This window comes from Siphateles boraxobius, unplaced genomic scaffold (assembly GCF_051911475.1).
Source record: "Siphateles boraxobius isolate OS27281-9 unplaced genomic scaffold, OSU_SipBor_1 7, whole genome shotgun sequence".
In the NCBI taxonomy this organism is placed as follows: Eukaryota; Metazoa; Chordata; class Actinopteri; order Cypriniformes; family Leuciscidae; genus Siphateles; species Siphateles boraxobius.
In genome coordinates this window covers 18,710,287-18,731,266 of record NW_027509197.1, presented here as the reverse complement: position 1 = coordinate 18,731,266, position 20,980 = coordinate 18,710,287, and the positions used below count along the sequence as shown (strand labels likewise).

At 36.2% G+C, this 20,980-nt stretch overlaps 1 protein-coding gene across 48 annotated transcripts in view; it reads right to left on the bottom strand.

Moving 5' to 3' along the window:
- Nucleotides 1-20,980, bottom strand: part of lrrfip1a (leucine rich repeat (in FLII) interacting protein 1a) — a 34,038-nt gene that overhangs the window by 7,375 nt on the left and 5,683 nt on the right. For 4 of the 48 annotated variants that reach the window (XM_077215552.1, XM_077215555.1, XM_077215512.1 and 1 more), the window contains exons 2-19: nt 15,036-15,122; nt 10,807-10,824; nt 10,576-10,632; nt 9,631-9,675; nt 9,065-9,115; nt 8,880-8,912; nt 8,424-8,492; nt 8,295-8,336; nt 8,039-8,098; nt 6,688-6,771; nt 6,483-6,512; nt 5,621-5,677; nt 3,954-4,031; nt 3,278-3,400; nt 2,753-2,785; nt 2,525-2,650; nt 781-852; nt 226-396 (exon numbers count right to left, since the gene is read on the bottom strand). In XM_077215552.1, coding sequence (XP_077071667.1) covers nt 226-396; nt 781-852; nt 2,525-2,650; nt 2,753-2,785; nt 3,278-3,400; nt 3,954-4,031; nt 5,621-5,677; nt 6,483-6,512; nt 6,688-6,771; nt 8,039-8,098; nt 8,295-8,336; nt 8,424-8,492; nt 8,880-8,912; nt 9,065-9,115; nt 9,631-9,675; nt 10,576-10,632; nt 10,807-10,824; nt 15,036-15,122 — 1,236 coding nt within the window. Of the gene's footprint in view, nt 1-225; nt 397-780; nt 853-2,524; nt 2,651-2,752; nt 2,786-3,277; nt 3,401-3,953; nt 4,032-5,620; nt 5,678-6,482; nt 6,513-6,687; nt 6,772-8,038; nt 8,099-8,294; nt 8,337-8,423; nt 8,493-8,879; nt 8,913-9,064; nt 9,116-9,630; nt 9,676-10,575; nt 10,633-10,806; nt 10,825-11,989; nt 12,339-15,035; nt 15,123-20,980 lie in introns of those variants that run through there. The other 44 variants (XM_077215559.1, XM_077215516.1, XM_077215527.1 and 41 more) reach the window with 29 other exon arrangements.

The following is a 20,980-nucleotide window of genomic DNA, read 5'->3' as shown; positions in this document are numbered from 1 at the left end:
ATGAAGAAGTGTTTACACAGTGCGAATACACCATGTGTACACTTTTGCATTTTAATCACAAAATGAGAATGAAATTACAAACAATAGCAAAAAGTTGATTAATATACAAATTAATAAATTAATTAAAAGCACTTACTATTTGAATCTATTCTAATAAATTATTCGACAATGTATTACAACAGATTTATCTTCAACTTACTATTATGCACACCTGACTGTACAGACCTTAGTCTTTTCCTCAAGCTCACGGCGCGTTTCAAACAGCATCTCCTCCAGTTCCATTAAAGAGTCTTTTAAAGTGTCCACTTCATACATCATATTGGTCTTCTCATTGTCCAGCTGTGCATTGGACACCATGGCCTTACGGTACTTCTCTTCCACTTCCAGAAGGGAATCCTTCAAAAAGCCAGACACCATATTAAAAACAGCACACTCACAAACACACCTCTGACATGCATTACAAAATACTAACTAAATTAACCATGAACACACTTTTAGACTACATTCCAAAATATTATGAAGAAGGATGTGTAACTATGTTTTGGATAAAAATATCAAGTCAAAGATGGAAGCAAGGCAGAGAAATCAGACTATAGACTTCTATGGCACAGAAGTATAAACATGCAAGACGAGAGCCAGATAAGAACAAGAGGCTGGATATCACATTGTTCATCATGTTCCCTGTCAGCCACTCGCTGATTAAAAAGCACAAATTATTCATATGTAACTTTATGGCACTGTATAAAGTTGTGACTGGCACTGTCTTTACCAGACATGTACCTTGAGCTCTTTGAGATTCTGCATGTGCTTTGCCTCCACATCTTGAATCTGATCCTTAAGCTCATGGATCTCCTGAATGAAAAGCATGAAGAGTGAAAATGAGAAGAAAGAATAAAGAATGCAGTGGAGTAAGAGAAATGGAAAGGTAAAGAACAGCTGACTTATTTTCGGATTAATTACTGTGCAAGAAAGTACAAAGCAAAGAAATAACAGAAGCAGATTGTAGCAGGTGCTCAGTCCTACTCCTGAAGAGTTAACACAAAAACATCAAAATCTGCAAAGGGGGTAATAATAGGGGGCACAAATTTTATAAAGTGATTTTCACTATTATTTACAAAAGGATCTGCATTGTAATGGGTTTAAATAACATATTTTTGTTATAGGAGACAATAAAACAACTTTGTGCATTAAAACCCCTGCTTTCCTGGTAAAAAAAATTACGATTTTCAAAAGTCAATGAATTTGTTATAGCTAATTGTAACATTTTTGACAAGCCAAACATGTCAGTCTCTGAGTAACATGTCATTTAAGCCATGAAATACTGTAGACTTTCTATAAAATAAGTATAATGATTATGTAAAATACGTATAATGAACTACATTTTATATTTTATAATTACCCAAAAATCAAACATGGTTCACTCCTTCCACACGTCTTTGCATCCGTCAAAAACTTAGGCTTGCTGTCGGTTGGAATATTAGAACTAAAAACATTGACACACAGTAACGCTCATGGGCATCAATCACTTCACTGAATACTTGCTGGCTAAGAAATAAAATATTATTACCTTACTATCCATCTTTTTTTTTTTTAAATCCACATCATTTGAAAATCGCAACATAGATGTCAGTCAGAAAATTACGTGCAAAATGTACGGCAGGTTTTACGAGAAGCAGAGGTTCAGCCAGTATATACGTTTCCTGGAAAACCCACACTTCCCAGATGTTTTCAATGTGTCATCACTGATGCGGCTTGAGCAGCTTCAACATGTTGTCTGTCAGAGATGGTAACATGCATAATACATAACGCATGCCAGTATAAGTTTATTGTTCACTCGCTGAAATTTTATCGGAATGATCATTCAATAGTCATTCAATTTGACTCATATGATGATTTAATATATCAATTTGACAGGTGATTTTTTTTTATAAAATGTAGTTTGAATACCATCTTCACAGTTGTTTAAAAGATTAAGGCAATTATCAATGTTTGATAAAATGTTGATAAATTTTCCAATAAAAGATACATTTTTACATGATTTGTTACATTTAATTGCCCCTCAGCATATTTTGACTCTTATCTGGTTCAGTATTGTTTAATTAGAGACTAAACTCTGATGGAAGGCAGATCTCAAGGAACAGGACTCAGCCACACAGAGAAAGAAAATTACAGTGTATTGAGCTTCTGTGAAGAAGGTGAGTGATGAAAATGGGCAATGCTATGTTATCTTAAATCAGATTCTCAAGCTGAACAAGTATGGCTGTAAATTTTTTAAATCAAAACATATCACGAATATAAATGTGAAAATAAATAAAATACAAAATATCTAAAAAGTCTAAAACGTTAACTAGAAAGAATTGGAATATAATGAAATTTAATCAATAAATGAATAAATAAATAAATTTAATAAATAAATAAATATTGCATTTACTGTAGGTATGTGGTGGTCATGGGATGATATCACGTGTTTATATTATCCTGCTGCCTAAATTTAAACTGGCACCAGACAAAAAGATTAGGACACCTTGATTTCCCGTATAGATGCTTCAGTGTCAGCAGAGATGGATGTATCTCCACTTCCTCTCCGTGAGGATGTCCCACCCAGAGAGGTCAGAGTGGCGCCAGATATAGTTGATGCTCGTGAAGAGCCCTAAAAATACAGCAGGTCATAAGTCATATCGATTGTTTATACTCACCATGACAATTTGCCTAATAGGTGAATGATCTACACAAATTAAACAGAATCACAAACCTTTTCTAAGTCTCGCTCTGACCTGTCATCAACCTGTAAATAAACAAAATGATACAAAGTCAATAGGTTTTGTAGTCTCGCAAGTCAAGTCGAGCCATTACAAGTCTCTTATTCATTCATTGTGAATCATGTTGTCCACTGATGACATGCTGTCGACACAAAAAAAGTTTATTAGAGGAAGTTAAACTTAGTTCAAGAAGATTCAAAACCCAATGATAGTATTTGATTAATAAGACTGATAAATCAAAATGCAACCAGCAAGTAGTTCTGTAATAATTCTTAAGGTGTTGCAAATATCTTTATATAATATTAACAACTGGAAAGTTCCATCAAACATCATGTCACTCAAGACTTCAGTGCTTTTCCTCACATGAATTTAGTTTGCTGAAATGACCACTGACCATCTCACATGCAGACCATCATCACAATCCAACATGCCATTGCTTTTATCCATAAATAAACACGTTTTAAACCAGGGCATCAATCACCACAGATCACATGAACCCCAAGATTTCACTCTCGTACCATAGGCAGCCTCCCATTAACATTCGGCAGGTCAGGAATGACAACACGGTCAAGGTCTTTAGAGAGGCCACTGATACTAGCTGTGCTGCGCATAAAACTAGCCACTGAGCTGCTGCAGTCCTCCTGGAAACCACCAGATAGCAGCAATTAACATCAATGCGAGAGGTATTTCAACTATTTAAGTCTCAAGTTTAACAGTCGGTTTTCAGCATGCACCCAAAGGAGGAATGCACACAAACACACACCACCTCTGGAGTCCTTTAATACACTGTTAAAGTAATTTAATACTACTCAATATGTAAACATCAAATGTAATTTATCATTTTAATGGAAATACAACAAGCACATTCATAGACTAGTAGAAACATCCACAATCAATGACACACACACACACACACACACACACACACACACACACACACACACACACACACACACACACACACACACACACACACACACACACACACACACACACACACACACACACACACACACACACACACACACACACACACACACACACACACACACACACTAACTGTACAGGCAACAGATTTAAGAGACATTAAAAGCAATAGCCAGGTAAAAGTAGCTGTTACTGAATCTGTCATGGTGAAATAAAATTGTGTAGGACCATGATCATCTTAGGAATCAGTGACACTGGGTTGCTCACCACAGGGCTGCCACACGCAGAATTTGCCCTGGACGAAGTCCTAGAGCTGGAGCCCAGGAAACCACTGTATTCAGAGGACTAGAGAAACACACACACTTGCACTGTGAGACAGAGACAGACAGACAGACAGACAGAGAGAGAAAGAGACAGACAGACAGAGAGAGAAAGAGACAGACATACAGAGAGAGAGAGAGAGAGAGAGAGAGAGAGAGAGAGAGAGGGAGACATACCAAGAGAGAATATATATATATATATATATATATATATATATATATATATATATATATATATATATATATATATATATACACACAAAAAGGATTGGAGATTGACAGATATTTCAGGCCTCTTGCAGTCACCAAACATCTGCAAGCTTCTCAAAACAAAAAAGATGGAGAAAAAAAAGGGACAAATATAACAAAACTCAGAAAAGCAAGCTGAGAAAAAAGCTACTTTGAGAACACACATGCCTGTTATTGTCTTTTAGATCCTCTGAATGTGCTAGATGTGTAGTTGATATGAAATACCAATTTGACTTATTAATTTTTATGATTATTATACATACATTTATTAATTTGAGATACTATGGAATTTTTGTATTTTGGTTTTAGAGTGACAAATGAATTGAATCAAATAATAATAAAAAAAAAAATATGGAACATAAAAAACAGCACCTCAAATACTTTCCCTTACAATAATTGTAGCCTAATATTTTGATGTTAATTAAAATAGAAAATGTCATGTGACATGTCAAGCATCAGCTATACAAGCATAAAGCACTCCCAGCTTCACAACATTCCCAAAACACATTCAAAGTCTTTTCAAAGCCTTATTTTGACTACTTCATTATACACAAGCAACCTTTTTTAGCCTCTAAAACACACACACACACACACACACACACACACACACACACGGAGAATGTTAAATAAAATTGAGAACCAACTTTCCACTGTGTGATTAAATGAACACAATTAGTATTTTGAGTATAGAATGCATTAGCGCCCACCCCAAATTCTACATAGTACATTTTATATATATAGTACATTGTACATATACATAATATACACATATATATATATATATATATATATATATATATATATATATATATATATATATATATATATACATACACACAAACATATAAGTATGTTGAGAGCGTAGTTAGATCGACTCGATTACGTAATTTGCAGTGCTTCATGGGAGTGTGCAGAGCTAACGATTTTTTGGCATGTGTTGCTTTTTTCGACTCTCTGATTGGTGCAATTTTCTGTACAGCATAATAGGTAATGTAGTATTTCACCAGGAATTCACACAATTGTTTTAAAAAATATTCTAAAATAATGTGGGATGACACCTTCAATAGAAGCAAATACTATCGATTAACAACCTCGTAACTCACAGTAGATCTGTCTTTAAAGGTTTATAGTTTATTGTTCAAAGTCAATTTCCCTATGTTGAAATGAATGGAGTTTTTACTTTCGGAACCTGACTGTTGCACTCTATAGTCTGAGTGAATAACATAACATTATAAGGGTAAATAATAATGAGCCAACTAAGCAAAATAATTAAAAAAAAACTCACACTTTGGTTAGGGAACTGAATCCACAAATTAATAGCGTAATATTTCATGCACAATTACAGTTTAGCTCTATCATTCTTACAGCACGAGCACTGGAGTGTCGAGAGCCACTGTAGAGACTGTCCTGATATATAGAGCCCTGATAATAGACAGATATAGACACACAGACAAAAAACAACATTTATATCACACCTCAAGGTCTGACCCATAAATGCTCTGTGCAAGTAAGCATGCAAACTCTCTAGTCTCAGTTCTCCTTTTATGCACAATGCTTCAATACAGCTGTCTTTCATCACATTCAGATGATTGAATTTCATCTGATTTCTGCCAGGCTGGTGAGGGGAAAAAACATCTACAACTACTAAAGCTGAAGTGTGTATTTTTTTCAATATATTACAAATTAGTTTTTTTCATCCCAGTTACAGAGACCACTATAAGTAAGCCATTCATATAATTAATTTCCTTCCCGCCCTAACTATGTGGCTCTTTTAAAATGTTGACTTCTGGCTCAGCTAATGGTGGAAGTTAGAGAACGATCACAGATATGGAGGAATTTTTGTTAAAACAGTAAATTACTTCATAATTTTCTACTCATAATTCAAATTTTAAAAAAAAATTCTACCAGGAAATAAGCATTTAAGGCATTGAATATGCAATAGTTAATTAAATATTCAATTAGTATTAAGGAAGCCTGGTCGGAAAATATATATATAAATCACACACTTCATCTTTAAGGATGGTATGTCAAAGCCAAAGCACGAGCAATTAGCTCAGTCCTCAGGTGTTTGTGGTCTGTGTGGGTTTAAGATCTAATAACCCTACATGATCTGCTGTGGATGAGAGAGTGAAAGCATGTAAACTGTGTGTAGAGAGGCAGAGCTGCACATATTATTGTACAGGAAGTGCTGTGGGGCAGAGGGTATAATATGAGGAGCAGCACAAACCCTGTGCTTCCTGCTGTGCAGCAAAGGGAGCTAAACAGACAGGAAAGATGAACATTTCAAATCAAAAACAGACCGAAAAGGCAGAGAACAGCAAAACTTGACTGAAGAAAAAGAAAGCTCCAAATGCTAAAGTACAAGAAAAGAGGGGATTTGAACAATGGACAGAGATTAAGTGAGATGGAAGGAGAGGATGAAGATAACAGACCTGGTAGCCACTGTAGGAAGGGACTTGATGTTTAGAGGAATAACTACTACTGCTGTTGTACAACTCAGATGAATAGTAGGCACTCTAAAATAATGGGAAATAATGTAGATGGAATGAACGATGAACTGATGAAGACAGGAGTCTGAGAGACGACACGAAAAGCTGCAATGCAAGGGCATAATGCCAGCTAAAGTCAGAAATTGTACTACATTGCCTTTTCACACTTGAAAACATTCACCCAGGATATTTTAAACAAATTATCTTATTTCAGCTTTACACTGTTTATAGAATCCCTGGGTTGGGATTTCACACTGCTCACACATTTAATTTAGTAATTTAGCATTCTGCTCTGAAGCAGCTTGCTGCTAAACTCTTTTTACAATAAGTGTGAATCGTTGCTTACCTAAGTGGCTTTAAAGGGTTAGTTCTAAACCTGTAAGACCTTCGTTCATCTTCGGAACACAAATGAAGACATTTTTGATGAAATCTGAGAGCTTTCTGTCCCTCCATTGACAGCAACTTCATTGCAACTTTCAAGGCCCAGAAAGGTGGTAAAGACATAGTTAAAATAGCCCATGTGACTACAGTAGTTCAACCTTAAATGTTATGAAGCGATGAGAATACTTTTTGTGCGCAAAAAAACCCTCAAAATAATGACTTTATTCAACAATCTCTTCTCTTAAACGTCATTCTCCTACGCTGTTGACGTACTGTAGTTTAAACAGTGCATCGCTTCTGGGTTCTACGTCAGAACGTAGGCTCACTATTGGCCGACACTGGTCATGTGTGTGATGACATAATGAACCAACAAAGATGAACGAAGGTCTTACGGGTTTGGAACTACTTGAGGGTGAGTAATTAATGACAGAATTTTTATTTTTGGGTGAACTAACCCTTTAACCCTTGTTTTTAAAAACAAGAAATTACCCTAAGACAAAGTTTTAGTGTGAAAAGCCTTTAATTTTGGTACAATTCGCATGCATAAAATCGTTAGAACCACCCATATAGTAATTAGTCATGTTAAACCAACTATTTTTCAAGTTACCCCTGCAGAAAATCTAATGCCTAAGATTAGTTTGTTTTAGCTGGTCTCCCACACGGGCCAAGCTAGTTTTCATAAATAAATAAAATAAAAGTCTTCGACAATTATCAGCCAATGCCGATAATTTAAGAAAAAGCCAAACATAAGCCGATATATTAGTCAACAACTATGGTTTTCGTAAACAAACACATTCCTTCTCAAACACAGTGGCAATCATCCACTCATGTTAGACATATTTTAAGTTAATAACATAAAAAGTGACAAGGACAGAAAATCAGGAGGTTAAAGAAATGCAGGATTGAGACCCACCGACTGTAGATCGAGTCTAGATGAGCGAGACCTTTTGCTCTCATCACTGAGTTTGGAGCTCTGTGCACAAATACACAGAATTCAGTTTAAAACCATCACACCAATCTGTAGCACATCACACCACAGATAGACACACTGCTGCATCATGATCACTGCGAACGTGTGAACAACACAGTCTCCTAGACTTTATTATATGTGAATCAACATGCTATTAATCCTCAAACACTATCATTGCACAGTTATTTGGGTCACTAACCCGACTAGACAAAGTGCTGAGATCATCATCATAGCCATTGCTCTGTGGGAAAGACAATATGCCATGATTGATATAACATTCTCTCTTTATAGAACACAAATGTGATGTGCATAATTCCAGTGAACGTACGGTTTTAGAAGAATGTTTTTTCTTTTTCTTGGACTTCTTATGCAAGTGAGAAGAGTTGGCCTGGGGAAGCTGGACAAGATTGTGGGAAATGGAAGTAGGATTAAAACGGCAGAAATTACTGCTCAATACTTCATAGTTGTGCACTGTGACATGCAGGTGAAGTTTTCAGACACTTAGTAACAGACATTTAACTGTCACATACATGTCATATTTGTTAAAACCCAGACAGAGTACAGATCACACCCCCACTTGTAATGTTGATGAAACACTTCAAAACATCACAAATGTAGCATCAGGTATTACAAGTGTTAGCTATACTTAGTTGAATCACACCACAGTGCAAAAACTAAATGTCTTGTGAACTCAGTTATGGGCTCATCTTACTTTTACAGGAACCCAAAAGCAATGACATAAAACTGGTGCCTGAAGAAACATTTCCCAGCCTGCGATTCTTACCCCGACATAAGCACCCGCCGCATCCAAATCCAACTGCCCAGACAAACAAAACCATCATCAGCATGTAGAACAATTTGGACTGTTTTATAACCTTTAGATAACACACTCGCATGTACCTTCACCATACACTCTGACCCGCAGTACAGAAGGTCTGTAAGGAACAATACAGTTACACTGATACTGACCCGTAAGTTGCTCTTGCTCCCCACTGACATCCGTTCTTCATCATCTGACACCTTGGATAAAATAAAAGAGGTAAAATGAGATGGAGCCCACAGTTAGCACAAGTTTAAAGACATGAAACTCACCACTGTGCAGTGTGCACATATACAGCATATCAGTAGTGAGCCCCAAAATGTCTTAATGTCTCTATGTAATATAACCTATCTCTATAATAGATATATTCTAAAACAATAATCAATCCCCATAGACTGTTGTTGTCACTGAAAACTAAATGCCAATGCTACTACCGTTGTATCCTTCAATTCATTGAGTTTCTTGACTGGTTGTTGACATAAGTGTAGCTCTATATGTAAGAGCAAAGATTTTGCAAACGCAAGTTACAAATCCCCTGGGGGCTAAGCCCCATCCCGTCTTCCAATCCTAGTGACGTCCCTGATATAATTGCATTTGAAATGGAATTTCCAGTGTTTTTCAAGTGTTTGAAGAAATTGTTTGAAGAAATGTTTTGCTTGAGAAGTGTGCATGGAAGTTTGACGAGGACAGACGGTGAAAAGACAGAAATACAAACCGAAGCATGTCTCCGTGAGACACGTGTATATCGCTCACTATCCTCCTGAGGAGAGGAGAGGAGAGGAGAGAAGTATATTATATGCAAGATGGCAAAAGAGACAGACACACAACATTCAGCAAGCAACGAGCAATGGAAGCATGCAAATCAGTAATAATTGATGCAAGAGCAATCTCTTTTAAAAACAGACAACGGAAGACAATACAAAACACAACCCACACTATTAATTGTACACAGTTGTTAATGTTTTTTGTAAAATAGTGTGAAACACATACACTCACATTACCGTTCAAAAGTTTTGGGTAAGATTTTTTATTAATTAATTAATTAATTAGTTAAAAGTAATTAATACTTCTATTCATCAAGGATGCATTAAGTTGATAAAAAGTGAAAGTAAAGACATTTATAACGTTACAAATTTTTTTTTTAACATGGATAATAATCAGAAATAATAATAATAACATTTTAGCATCAAATCAGCATATTAGAATGATTTCTGAAGGATCATGTGACACTGATGACTGGAGTAATGATGCTGAAAATTCAGCTTTGCCATCACTGGAATGAACACTGTTTTAAAATATATTAAAATAGAAAAAAGTTGTACTGTTTTTACTGTATTTTCTTAATTAAATAAATGCAGCCTTGGTAAGCATAAAGACTACTTTCACAACAAACAGTAGTGTACATAAAAGTATCTACAGTGCCATTAAACACAGATTAACATAAAGGCTGATTTCACATGTTGAAAGTGCCAATCAGCCTTGTAGAGGTATTGACCTAATGAGCTAGTGTAAAAACGAGACAAATAACCCTGTGCTGACTCTCTTAATTATCTACAGATAAAACAAGAATGCATCTTGTATTGCAATGGGTCATGCAAAAATGAAATGCTGATAAAACTAGAGGCCTGAAACATGCACAAAATCCAAACAGTGAATGTACCATCCACTGCTCAATGTCCCCCCATTTGTTGTCCAGGTTATCCAGTCCATAGTATTTCTAAAATGAGAATTTCAACAGAAACCAGGAAAGAAAAAGAACTTCGGCTAACAAGAATGACCTGAAAGTAATTGCATTAGACTAACAAAATATTACAGAAACAGCTAAATAAAGCAAGAACAGAAAGAAAGGAATTAAAATATTAGAGTAGATCTACAGCATTAGATGTCCTACCTTCTGCACCTGATAAATCTACATCACAGGAGGCCATTAAAAGAGGATCAGGTGAGCAAATGAAAGAAAGAAGCCAGTTTGGGAAAGAAAGGGAAAAAGAGAGGCGTTGATTATTTGACATAACAGAGAGCGAACCACGTGGAAGATTGTGTACACAAAGATAATGGAAAGGAAAGGGAAAGCTGTTAAATTTTCAGTGCTCTATCAGGCAGGTGTCATATTACTTGGCCTAACAGGTGAAAGTGAAAAACACCAGTTTTTCTTGACTCAAATGCATGAAGGTCGTGTGGATCAACAAGCAGCAAAATTCAAAAGCATCACAGATGAGATAGAATTATCAGTCGGGCATTTTAAAAATCGCACTGCAAGTTAATAAAAGCATCGGAATTATGCCATGCAACTGTTCAGATATCTAAAGATATACTTAAGAATTAAAGATGGTCATGTGATTAGGTATATGGGGTAACAGGATTCTTTCCACTGATGTTTAAGGTTTCATTCAGTCCACTAGAGACCAAACCAATGAACAGCAGTAGACTAGTAAAGCAATGGTGTGTTTAAAATAACACATTTCATATTTGTTATTTGGCCATAATTTTTTCCAAGTAACCATAACATCAGCAGAAAAGCTGAAGATTTGGGTTTTAAACCACGGAAAACATGGTCTGGTCCCCACAGTAAACTTAAATTAACCTCCTGCTAATGACACAACTAAACATTGTAAATATTTTTTTAAAGCCTAGGCTATTCTTCCATTCATTTCTTGATAGAACAATACATTCTTTATAACGTTTTTTTGTGATAAGAATTTTAATAATAGAATCAATCATTTTTAATCGGATTATCTTATTGTCTAATATTCTACTTAACTTATTTTTAATATATTCATTCTCACTTGCTGAAAAACGTACAGAATCTCACCCAACTGGTTTCCCATAGTTTTTTTGCTCCAGTTTTGATGAGTGTTTGTTAACACAACATTCCTGTAACAAAATCTCTTCCTTGGAGTAATCTTTAATTAGAGACTTTACCACAACATCAGTGCTCATTTGTTTCTGCAAAACTCTGCACTCTCACAAAACAAAGAAACTAAGAAACTGTTTAAGATGACCGTGTACTCCATTAGGCACAGAAGAAAACATTTCTCATATTTCCAATGCTCATCTAGTAAATTCAAGCTCACCTTCCTCAGCACAGGGGTCCGGGGTCGCCCATCGATCACTTCCCTAGCCCCTCTACGCACTAGTCGCTTGCAAGCCGTCCTACTAGTATCACAGTGTCCCCGTCTACCTCAAGACTGAGGAAGACAGAGATTTGATATGATCCCAAAGATAAAGTCTGTCATATAATCCAAACCCCACAGCCTGTTTGCGCTACAAGTTCATCTTCACAAAGTCCTGATTGAACTCTTCCAGATCTATTTTGTCACAGCATGTTCAATCTTAAGTCATTGTGTTCATGATTACCATAATGATCACATCCCAGATAGTGAACGGGAACTGTTATCCTGTTGCAGGTACGTCTGAAAGCTCATAATCTACTTTAATTCTTGGCTGGAGTTAAAGCCACAAAGCGCACACCCTTAACATGCTGACACACCTCCTGATCAGACCGGGCTTAACTCTGAATACTAGCTAATCTTTCAAGTGTGACCTGGGTATGTGTGAAGGCTGTGTCTATCTTCATTACATAAGTTTGTTGCGTTTCTTATTATCTATTCACCTCTGACGGACCCTTAGCAACAGTTCATTTATATGCAAGCACCTAATCAAATGTCCCTACATATCTAAAATTTGTTTGTATTCGTGCTACTGAACCCATGCCATAAATACCTGTGTGTGCAGTCGGCTGTAGCAAACCAGCATGAGCAGTCATAGTGCATTAAATTACTAATTTACCGAATCAATCTCCCACCTATTGGAACCAACCCTTTCTTAAAATCCAAGTCACTTTACAATGAGGAATGTTCAGACAATGTACTATTACAGTTCAAAAAGCCTGACATATCAAATGAGTAACTCAAAAACATCTATAAAGTCTGTTTGTAAAGACTTACAGTAACTGTAATGTAACTGGGGTAAAGTACAAAACCTGCAGTAAAGCTGCAGGGTACTACACCAAAATAAGCATTAAGACAGACCAGGCTTTTTCATGAATGTTAATGCTATTTGAACAAATTCCTCAGACAACCTAAACCAAATAAATCAATTGCATGTTATTATTCATTTTCAATTGCTGTCAATAGACCTTAAAAGGATAGTTTACCCAAAGATGTAAATTCTGTCATCATTTACTTATGTCAAAATTTTATTTTTTTCGATGCAAAAAGTAAATGGGGTCTTAAAGTAACACCAGGTAACTTTTCAACCTTCATAATATATTTCCAAGTCTCTTGTGATGGTACATCGACTTACAATAGGTTGAATGACACGTCTGCCATAGCCTGACGGGGTCTGTAGCGTTTTTAATCGTACTTTTAAACTTCTGGTTTCGGGTAGTAACCGGCGAACAAAGAGAACTACAAAACTCGACTGCTTTACGGCATATACGTCACTTCCACCAGCACCCCCACTTCCTTAAAATCGCAGGGCTGTCAAGTGTCACGCATTGTATTTCTCACGCTGAAAAACTATTTGTAATTTATTTAATATGCCGCAGCGCCCAAAACTCTGGCCGGGCCGCTCTCACTGTGGAACAGGCATGAATTCAAGCCTCTGGTGTTGTTCGTCTGGTGTTGTTAGCCAATCAGAAAATAGCACTATTGTATCTGGGTAACATTTAACGCAACAACCAATGACACCCCGTAGTCTGGGGTGTTTTTTTGTCTGCCTGACTATGTTACGGAAGCTATCTTATCCTCCGTTTATCTTCATGAATCAGGTAATGATTATTTGTCTTGCCTCAAGCTATAATGCAAATCGATTTGTAAAATTTGCAGATTTATTTATGGTAGCTTGATATTATAATATTGACGATATATGGTTATTATCTACCCCTCAAACATTGCATTGAAGTATCATATAACTTCAGTAAAACGGTAACCAATAGACTAGGCTACTATAATGACACTGGCTTGTAAACGTGATCATCCCGATCATTTGTCGTTAGAAAAAAAATAAAACCCATGAAATTATATTCATATGACATCCTGAAATATATGCAACTGTACCTGGGATGAAGACATTTCACACGCGACGCAAGCAGAACACCTGCATGTGACCTCCTCCTACAGTGTTCAGGGCTATCATGGTTGTCAACAAATACACGATGACAGAGTTTACGACAGTAGTAGAGGACAATACTGTTTCCCAACTGTAGGGGGACCCCGAGAGCAAAAGTTACCTGGTGTTACTTTAAGCAACACTGGACCCCATTAAAAAAAAGCAATCTATGTAAAAACATCAAACTGCTCATGATATAACTAATATTTCTGAGAATTAACTGAGGCTGAAGTTCCAATGTAGCAGTTCAAATGGCCTCTTAGGAGGTCCTGACCCAAGGGGTGATTAACTGACCCTGATCCCTGTTAACCCAGCCAAAACATGTCGTTCAAAGCACAGAGCCCACAATCATGATGAAGATTAAACAAATTGAACATAATCGGCTGACAGCGTTGTACAGAAACAAGTCAACAAGACCATGAGAAAGATTTCATTTTGAGAATAAAATAAGAGTGTTCTGCTGGTAGTTCAATTGACGGATTTTTTTTTTTTTTAAAGACCTACAGCCAAACACACTCTTGAACGCTGTTGGAAAGGTCTCCTCCTGTGTTTCACCATTGTGTAATGCAGATTATTTGATTTTTATATGCTTTCAGTGCTTAAACTGTTCGTAAGTGGGATGATTATTACACTAGTCAAAGTGGACATATCCACCGCATGCACAGGAAGGAGTTAAGCAGGCAAGGCGATAGGGATGGGATTTTACCCAGGATTTTTCCAGGAGGTCACCTCTTGTTGGTGGGCATCTAAAACAAATCTAGGTGCTGGAACAGCACTGCCATGCTAGAATATTTGCCGAACCCCTTTTTTTAAATATTTCTACATACATTTGACTTATACTGCGATCAGATCTAAGTACTATACAGATAGATAGATAAGATAGATAATAAGATGGATAGATTGTAACAATACATAGAAGTTGATACCAATCATATTTTGACAAATGAAAACATTTAGCAAAAAGAAGGCTACATTTCAACCTGAGATTAAGCTTGTGTGTTTCTTCACCTCTTTCTGTTGTCTCTCCAGTTCTCTCATTCTGATCTCACGAGCTTCTGCACGGGCTGCTCTCTTAGCTGCCAAACGGGCTTCAGCCTGCAGGGGGCGGGTGGGGGAAAAGAAAAAGAGAGAGAGGTAAACTCATTAAACCATGACCATGAGAGCATGATCAATGTAGTAAATGCAGAAAACACAAAACAAACACATAAAAGTTTTGCACTAAACTTAAAGAAAGAAGAAAAAATTTAAAATAACAGGATGATCACAGTAAATATAATGTCATAAGTGATTACATGATTGTGTTTGTGTACCTCACTGTCATAATGTTTCATGTACTGTAACGGTATACTCCTCAGATGGCACATGCTATGAATGTGTTTGTTTGCATGAGTACGCATGCGTGTATTTGAAAGTATCACACTTTGAAAGTCCTTTTAAGGAAAAGACTCCCTTTTAGGCATGAGGGGGAGAGAGAGAGAACATGCACACTTCCTTCCTGTAGATGACGCCACAAAATGTGCAAAAAAAGAAGAAACCTCAACTCCAGTATTACATCACAGACACCCTCACAAAGTGATGTCTCTACATTAACTCCACCTACTCTTCACAATCCCATGCTACAAATAATAGCCGTGACTGTAACAGCTATTACAGCTGTGACTGTAAGATTCAGTTTTGCACCAGTTCCACAACACATTCCTGAAAAAGCAGCAAAATATGTATGATTTAAAGAATAAGGGTTAAAATATTGAAATTACTAGAAGAGATGCATGCAAAGCTTTAAAATGATTTCCTGTATTTGTTTGGCGATGGAGAAATCCATAATGACGTGTTCCCACTAAATGTCAGATCCTATCTTAATGTCTCAGACCGAGGCCTTCCGTCCTGAACGGAGTCGAGCAACTTTCCAAGGAAGCAGCTGTTTCTCACCACAAAGGTCTTGCGTCCCTTTGCCAACAACGATGAAAAAAGAAACAGTTTCCAAAATAATATTTCTACAGTTTTGACCGTAGTTCTAGTACTAGTAGTTCTAACAGAAAATGATGGCTCTAATTTAGTTTTTAAGGACAAACAAACTGAAAATGTAACCTTTCACATCCTTAATGATATTTTACAAAACCATTTCACTTAATTAAATGACGGTTCTGTGCAGCGGTCAAACAACATCAGATTAAATGTCCAAAATTTTAAAAACATCTCTCTTTTATATCTAAAACCACTACTTTGTAAACAGGATATGTGTGACCATGTTATGTTAGTCAGTACGGTTGTAATGAAGGCAGATAATTATGTAGATAAACTGCTAGGGAAAAGATACCAAAGCAAACCCCAGCAATTAAGCAGCTGTCAAAACATGTTTAGAACAGGTTCTTAGTCAACACAAATTTTCCACGAGCACAACAATACACCTATGGCTTTGACTCTGCTGAAAATATTGAATAATATTTCACATGGGAAAAACAAAACAAACAAAAACTTCGACTAAACATCAAAAGTAATAGAGTCTTCTGAAAACATGCAGGAATAAATGCACTCTATGACTGTGGGACTAACAGAGTAACCAAAACTACGCCTTTTCTGACCATAGCAGGAAGTTAGAGGGCTGAGTCATTCACAATCGAGCCTGATCACACCCTTCCTGCAGTATTAACAGAACTAACTGCTGATCGTACAAACACCCATCACTGCTGCTCGGTCCTGATGTGGTGGTCATGTGCATGTACTATGATTTGCATCAACAGGAAATAATTTACTAAACAAAATCTATTCACTCTCTGCATAAAATTGTGCATATGCACCTAAAAGGTTTAAGATAGAGGCTGCCACCTTAAAGAAAGCATGCGCTATTCTTCCTCTCTGAACTAAAATAACTGTTTTAATAACCCATATTCATATTAAGGCCTACCTTCTTGCAGTCATCAAAGTAGACCATTATATCGGTTACAGTGAGCATATGATAGCCTGGGTCATCCGCATTTCCCCCCATCATGACAATTCACAAAACTCTCATCACAGAAGAGAAAAACAATGTGGCCTATTTCACACACCTCTCTCCTCTCACTCTCTCATCAACAGCTATTTTTAATGACCCAAATGGAGCAGGCTCTATCAATAAACCCAAAATGCTCTAATTTAATGAACGTTCTGTGACGTGGCTGTTCTCAACGGGAATGGAGAGCTAGTTCCACCACTGCCTGGTAGAGACCCTTTTTGGAATAAAAAACTTTGTTTAAATGTTCATCAAGTTTACGTCATGCCTGCATCAATGTTAATATAAGTAGTTACTACATGACAATTTTTTTTTCATAAGTTTGTGTGGCGCTAGCTGATACGCCCCCATCTTGGATGTAAACTATACAACACAATAATACAATTCTCTGACATTTCCAGGTGTTCCATGATGACCATTGGAATCCTACATGCATGTGAGTGTACAAGATACCAATCATTTCTTTATTTATTTTTTTACTGAAGGAAAAACTACTGTTCTTGCTGACATTTTTTCCCCTAAATTGCAAATATGAGCACCCATGGAACATCTTAGGGTATAATAAACAGTAGAAGAAAAAGAGCATATTTGTAATTTAATAAGATACTAACATATTTGTCTCAGATGATTGTGGACAGCTTTACTAAAACCCTTTATTTTGTGCCTTTTAATGTAGACATGCAGAACAAGTCTCTGGGAGTTCGATAAATGCCAGAGTCCAGAGCACTTATCTATTGACATAAATACCACAGAAGGAGATGCCAAGTTCACCAGATCTCTCTCTCCCACGGCCTCTTGTACCAGCATGCCAGGCTGAACGGGTACATGCTAATCAGCTGGACTGCTAATAGACCAGCTGTAATGGAAAATGAAGGGAACAAACAGAAGATATGCAACACAAATGACTGGAAGTCCACAACTACTCCTTCTTCACAGTGTTTTTGGACAGTACTCTGGAAGCAAAACTTACTATAGTGTAAAAAATTAGGAATTATTAACTCCAAAACTATGACTTATGTAAACCAAAAGAGCCTCTGGCCAGTTTCATTCATTTTAATGTGGAAAGCTCAATATTCAAAATGTGAATCATTTTGCCATCTGTGTAAACTGGATTAACTGTCTTCAGAATGAGACATAAACAGTCTTTCTCACTCCAGTACTAACGTAAGAGCAAGATACTGGAACATATGAGATCACTGGAGACGTCTGCCACATTTCTGGTCTGCCCATATTAACACCTACATAAATTGTGCCAGCCTGCCATGTCAAACATAAACCATACAATGCCGGATCTGTGTGTGGTGGGTCCATATTTTAGCAGTCCCTAGGATCTGTGGCAGGTTTTAATATCAAAAGTGAGCTTGATCAAAAATAAAACTGACCATGTAGGGCTAAAAGAGTTTAAGAACATGAATTTGGCTCATTCCGAGCATGGAGAAAATGATGGCAAAAAGGAGGGAAAGAAAAAGAAGAAAAAGAAATGATAAGATAAATGATCATTACTTAGGGGTAATACATATTTTCTAATATAAACCTCAGACAATGGAAAAGTTAATTTTCTATGTTTAAGGGATAGTTCTAAATATAAAGATATTATCGCTCAACGCTAACTTGCTAAATGCTACCATGTTAAGGTATTATAAACATTAATATCATGATTTTGCTTTGAAACCATGTGTATTGATAAAAGCGCTTTACAAATAAAATTGACTTTACTAGAAAATGCTGTCATCTTTTACTCACCCTCTTTTCGTTTTGGCTTGTATGACTTTCGGTCTACTGTGAAAATGCAAAAGAAGATCATTTTAAAAATGTCTTGTTTGGGACCCCAAATTACTTTCATTATATGGACAAAACTGTTGAAACATTCATCAAAATATATACTGCTTTCTGCAGAAGAAATTCAGACAGGTTTGGAATGACATGAAAATGAGTAAATGATGAAGGCATTTTCTTTAGATATTTAAATAATCCTTTAAATAATTTGCTGTTCCAAATTAATCAGCAGAGGGAACTATAAGTAAGCCATTCATAAAGACTTCCCAAAGAGTGCAAACACAGTAGCTCTGCGGTGCTATCAAAACATTAGTATTTTGTTTGACTAGTTCTGTCTCAACCAATGACTTTTTTTCAGACAAACGTTTTTTTCAGACAAAACATTTTTCAGACAAACCCTTTTGACACATTTCATCCTTAAACCCTGAGAAACCTGAGGCAGGCAGGGTGATGTTTTGGTATATGCCAGAGTCCCCATTTCAGATGACTGCACACAAAAGCAGCTCTTCACAGAACGAGAAGACCTACTTGACCAGCACTTGCTTCACTGACAACAGGAGTTACTCAAGAGGAAGCACAAACCAGTGAGAGAAACTCGAGCTTGTTGAAATGTAGGAATAAGAAGAGAGTAGCATGATGGTGAAAAAGTGTATCATCAACTGGTCTCTGGTTTCTAATGGCATTCAATGTTCTCTGTTCTAATACCTAAGAAAATGACTAGTCGCAGGTGAGCTAGGTTTACAATAGAGAGGAGATGATAACTGTAGATTTCTCCAGAAGAGATTAAGAGTACGAGTCAGAGACTAGAGCTCATTCAACAGACTGGTGAAGGTGGTGATTTGCTGTTCCCAAAGAATTTATGGAAATTTTTATTTGTTTATTGTTGTAAAATTTGCATTAAAATATTCATATGGAAACCCAGATATTTGAACCCTAGTAATTATAAGATGTCTGTGGACTCCTTTCTGAATTTTAATCATCATACTTTAGCATTTTTATTGGGCTCATGTAACAACACTTGTTAGAATCTCAGAGATGGAGTCAGGTCAGAGTGAGGGAAAACAGAAGACGAATTGTGTTTCTTCATACAGAGGAACGAGCAGTGTCTTTGCAACATAACAGATTTTTTTTAGACATCAAGCTGTTTCACACCTACATTTGTCAAATAAGCAAACAACTTGCACCAAATGGCCAATCCGAGACCAGAGCGAAAGTTTGTCCGAATTCCTTTCTCTTTAGCAAATGGTCCTATCAGACCAAAATCCACAATATGACCTTGTACACTAAGTTAATAAATCATGAAACAGGAACCATTTTCTCTCTCTCTGTATTTCACATTTTTGAATATAAACTTAAGGGACTACAAGTTTAACACTTTTTTAAAAAGGGAGAAAAAAACAATAAAACAAGGCAAGACTTCACAGATAAGACATATACGTGTAGGATTACCATGTACCTCAAATCCAACAAAAACAATATTTTAAAATAAGTCATTGTTGGTTAAACTGAGGATTATAACAAAGCATCATTGTATAGTGCTAGGTCACTGAAAACCATCTTTGACCTTGCAATAAACTGTTAACTACTAAAATTAGGAACATCACCTCATATTGTGTTTACATTTACTCATTTAGACACGTATCTAAATCAACTATAACACTAAAAAACACTTAGGCCTAAATGTAAGATTTATGCATTTTAATTGTGTGTAATGTGATGCATATTTGTCAGTCATACATACAATGAAACAAGAATGCGATTTTTGTAATAGTACTTTTAAATAGTATACACAAAAACCAGGTTATATACTTATTAATAAATCAAACATCATACATTTTATGTATCTGAATCTTACTTGTTTCACAGCTAGACAAATTTAACCATGTTTTTAATTGATTCAAATAAACTATTTTTACAATTGACATTTATGCTGATTTTCATTTGAAAGCATTATTTAAATAAAATAGATACTAAAACCTAATAATAAACTATGCCCTTTTAATTTTTTAATGTACAAATGAGGAACATCACAACCAATTTGTCGCAAGAGGAAATAACATTCATAGTACACACAATGCTAAGTCAACTAAAAAAAAGATAAGTAAACAAGCTAGAGGCGAAATACAGAAGAGAAAGAGACCTTTAAATAAATAAATAGGAGTTATGCCTATAGAAGCAGTTATCACAG